At 47.7% G+C, this 3,110-nt stretch overlaps 1 protein-coding gene across 1 annotated transcript; it reads right to left on the minus strand.

Annotated features, from left to right (window-relative positions):
• Positions 1 to 704: 704 nt before the first annotated feature.
• COMMD6 (COMM domain containing 6) lies at positions 705 to 2,712 on the minus strand (the record flags this gene model as incomplete). Its single annotated transcript, XM_015427553.1, has 2 exons — positions 705 to 857; positions 2,533 to 2,712. Coding segments are annotated over 2 exons (333 nt in total), but the record flags the coding sequence as incomplete, so codon positions are not given.
• Between the last annotated feature and the right edge of the window lie 398 nt (positions 2,713 to 3,110).

A 3,110-nucleotide genomic window follows, 5' to 3' on the forward strand; every position in this document is an offset into this window, starting at 1 on the left:
TTAGCATAGCTAATGCCAAAAAAGCAAGAGTGAAAACCGTGCACAAGAGGGGTGGAAGGAAGCAGAAAAGAACATACACGCTTCTGTGCTCACCATGAGGCTGGGCCTGTACCAAGTGGTGGTAAAGACTCACGCTCCCATGTGCATCTGTGGAGAAGGAGCCCCTGACCATTCCCATTTCCTAATGCTGTTCACTTGCATAATCCACGTGAGCAGCCCTAACAGCCCAGCCTAGGCTGATCTCATCGGGGCTTGGAAGCTAAGCCGGGTCAGCCACAGTTAGTACTTGGATGAGCCTGCCAAGATTTGCCCGCCTTTGCATCTCGCCTCTGGCATTCTTTGGAGGTCGCCCTTCCAAGTACTTGCCAGAGTCGGCCCTGCTTAGCTTCCGAGATGGGGCTTGCCTGGGCTATCCAGGTCAGGGCGAAATTGTACTTGCCCTTTTTGTGCTATTGGGGCTTAAAGAAAAGCAAACTCCCCGTTTCCTGACCCTACAGCCCCAATCCACATCAGCACCCCCACGAAAAGCGGCTTTTTAGTGCCCAGTGACACTGTGGGAATACGAATCATGGAACTCTTAAAGCTATATGTCGTTTTGTCAGGGAATACCTAGAAATCAATGATGCTTCCTCTGTATCACGTACCAGAGTTGATCTGCAGGGACACATGTCAGCCTTTAAGAGAGGCTACAGCAGACGACATACCTGAAATTGTGGGACGGTCATTTCAAAAGATTTGCTCGTGACGTGCCCTGAAGCATCGGCCGCTTTGACTGCCATCGTAACGTAAGGGCATTTCAAAGACCGGCAGCTGTCGGAGCCGACTGCCATCCCCAGCTTCCACTGGAAGTCAATAAGCTGCAAACAAAAACAGACCACCCGGAGTTCTGTGGGATGGGGAGAATCCGCACTGTCATCCAGGAGATCACAATAATCCAGGGGCCCTCCAGTTTTTTTGAGCCTGCAGGCACCTTTGGAATTCTGACACAGCATGGTGGGCACGGTCACAAAATGGCCGGCGGCGGAGACAAAGCCAGGCACAAAATGGCTGCCGCAGTTTACTTTCAGTCACACGGACGATTCTTGTGCTGTGGTGGCGGCTGTTGCCGGGGCAATGGTTTTAAAAATCTGCACAGCCAATCAAATCTCCAGTGGCCTATCAGAAACCTTGCTGGGCAAAAGACCCACTGGCCCGGCCCACTTTCTAAAAAACACCTTGTAGGCTCCAGGAAAGGCACTGGCAGGCACCATACCACCCAAAGGCACTACACTGGGGCCCACTGTAGTAATCCATGGCTGGAATTCAACAACTAAGTGTTTTTTTTTAAATACTCTAAGCTAGTGCTATTTGGACTTTCTACCTTGAGGAAATGTTTTCCACTGTGCCCCTGTGTGTTGGTGAGCACTCTAGGGCATGTTTTGACAAGGCTCTTACCAGGCTAGCCAAGCCTCATCATCGCTGAGGGAAATGAACGGCAACTTTAGAGCACAAGTTAATACTGCAGCACGGGGCTATGGAGGGAGAGCAAGAGTAGAGATCAAACAGCCTCCTGGGGAAGTTGGACTGCTCTCTCTCATCTTGTTATTGATGAACCCCCAATAAGCTTCAGAGGAACTGTATTCTGGGAACACAACTGGAAATTCTATATACTGTGTGTTAGTCAGTGGATCTTGGAGAGGCCTATTATTATTATAAGAAGAAGAGGAGGAGGAGGAGATTGGATTTATACCCCGCCCTTCACTACCCGAAGGAGTCTCAGAGCGGCTTGCAATCAATCTCCTTTCCATTCCCCTCCCCACAACGGACACCCTGGGAGGGAGGTGGGGCTGAGAGAGCTCTGACAGAAACTGCTCCACGATTCTTTATCACTGGTAACTGACCAGGTTGGATTTTTTAAAAAACAGCTTTCTTTTTAGATTAGATTAAAAATGTTTTAGAGTGTAACTTAAATAAACTGGTCTAAAATGAAGCCTGTCTAAAATGAAACCTGAACTTCAAGGAAATCATTGGGGTACAAGAGCCAAAACCAGAAGAGTCGCAGAGAATCAGAATTCCAACCACAATCATATAAGCCCTCTGCAGATGTCTGCCATAGGAGTGCCCTGTCGAAATGCAGCCAGTGTTGTCTGAGCTCATGTAGAATGTGCCCAGACCTCCAGTGGGCGTGGTAACTTGGCCTGTTCATAAGAAAAGCAGATTGCAGGGACTATCCCTCTGGAGATGGTTTGTGATGAGGCTGGTCTCCCCTTCAGAAAAACCCAAATGACACACACACAAAATGGGAGATTTTGCAAAAAGGTTCTGTTCTATTTAAGTATAACAATAACGATCTTTCGACATCTAGCAAATTTCGTGTCTTTTCAGCCTCTGACGCTGATGACGGGAAGAAAACTGGTAAAACAGTGTCCTGTGCCAGGTGAAAACTGGAAACTACTTTTGGCACCCCTCCCAAAGAAAAACTACTGCACATTTTTACCGCTGTGCTCTGTTGAAGTCTGCTATGCCTCTGCAAACCTGTCCTGAAGTGCTTACCTGGCCAACCATTCCTATGTTACTAGCATCTTCAGACCCAGCGATGGCGTTCCCCTGTTCGTTCCACACATGCCGAATAACCTGTAAGGCTTGTTTCGGCAAAGGACCCACAGCACTTCCTAGTCTTGTATAAAGTTCTTCTGATGAGAGCTTATTTTTTGCTGCTGTACTGTTAAAAAAAAATGAAAATCACGATCTTAAAATTTACTTATACATAGTTCTAACGAAATTATTTCATGTATACCCTACCTTTCTTCCCAATGGGGACACAAAGTGGTTTACATCATCCTCTTTGCCTCCATTCCCCCCCACACACAACCAATGCTCCCTCTAAGCTCAGGAGTCTTGTGAGCAAAAATTCTGCTTTGTGAGCTACTGGCATTAAAGTTGTGAGCGAGCGATTTGGCTCCTGCATAGTTTGCTCTGGAGCCATCCTTCCTGAACCCCCACACACAACCAATGCTCCCTCTAAGCTCAGGAGTCTTGTGAGCAAAAATTCTGCTTTGTGAGCTACTGGCATTAAAGTTGTGAGCGAGCGATTTGGCTCCTGCATAGTTTGCTCTGGAGCCATCCTTCCT

Source organism: Gekko japonicus, unplaced genomic scaffold (genome assembly GCF_001447785.1).
Source record: "Gekko japonicus isolate JY-2015 unplaced genomic scaffold, Gekko_japonicus_V1.1 scaffold9118, whole genome shotgun sequence".
Classification (NCBI taxonomy): domain Eukaryota; kingdom Metazoa; phylum Chordata; class Lepidosauria; order Squamata; family Gekkonidae; genus Gekko; species Gekko japonicus.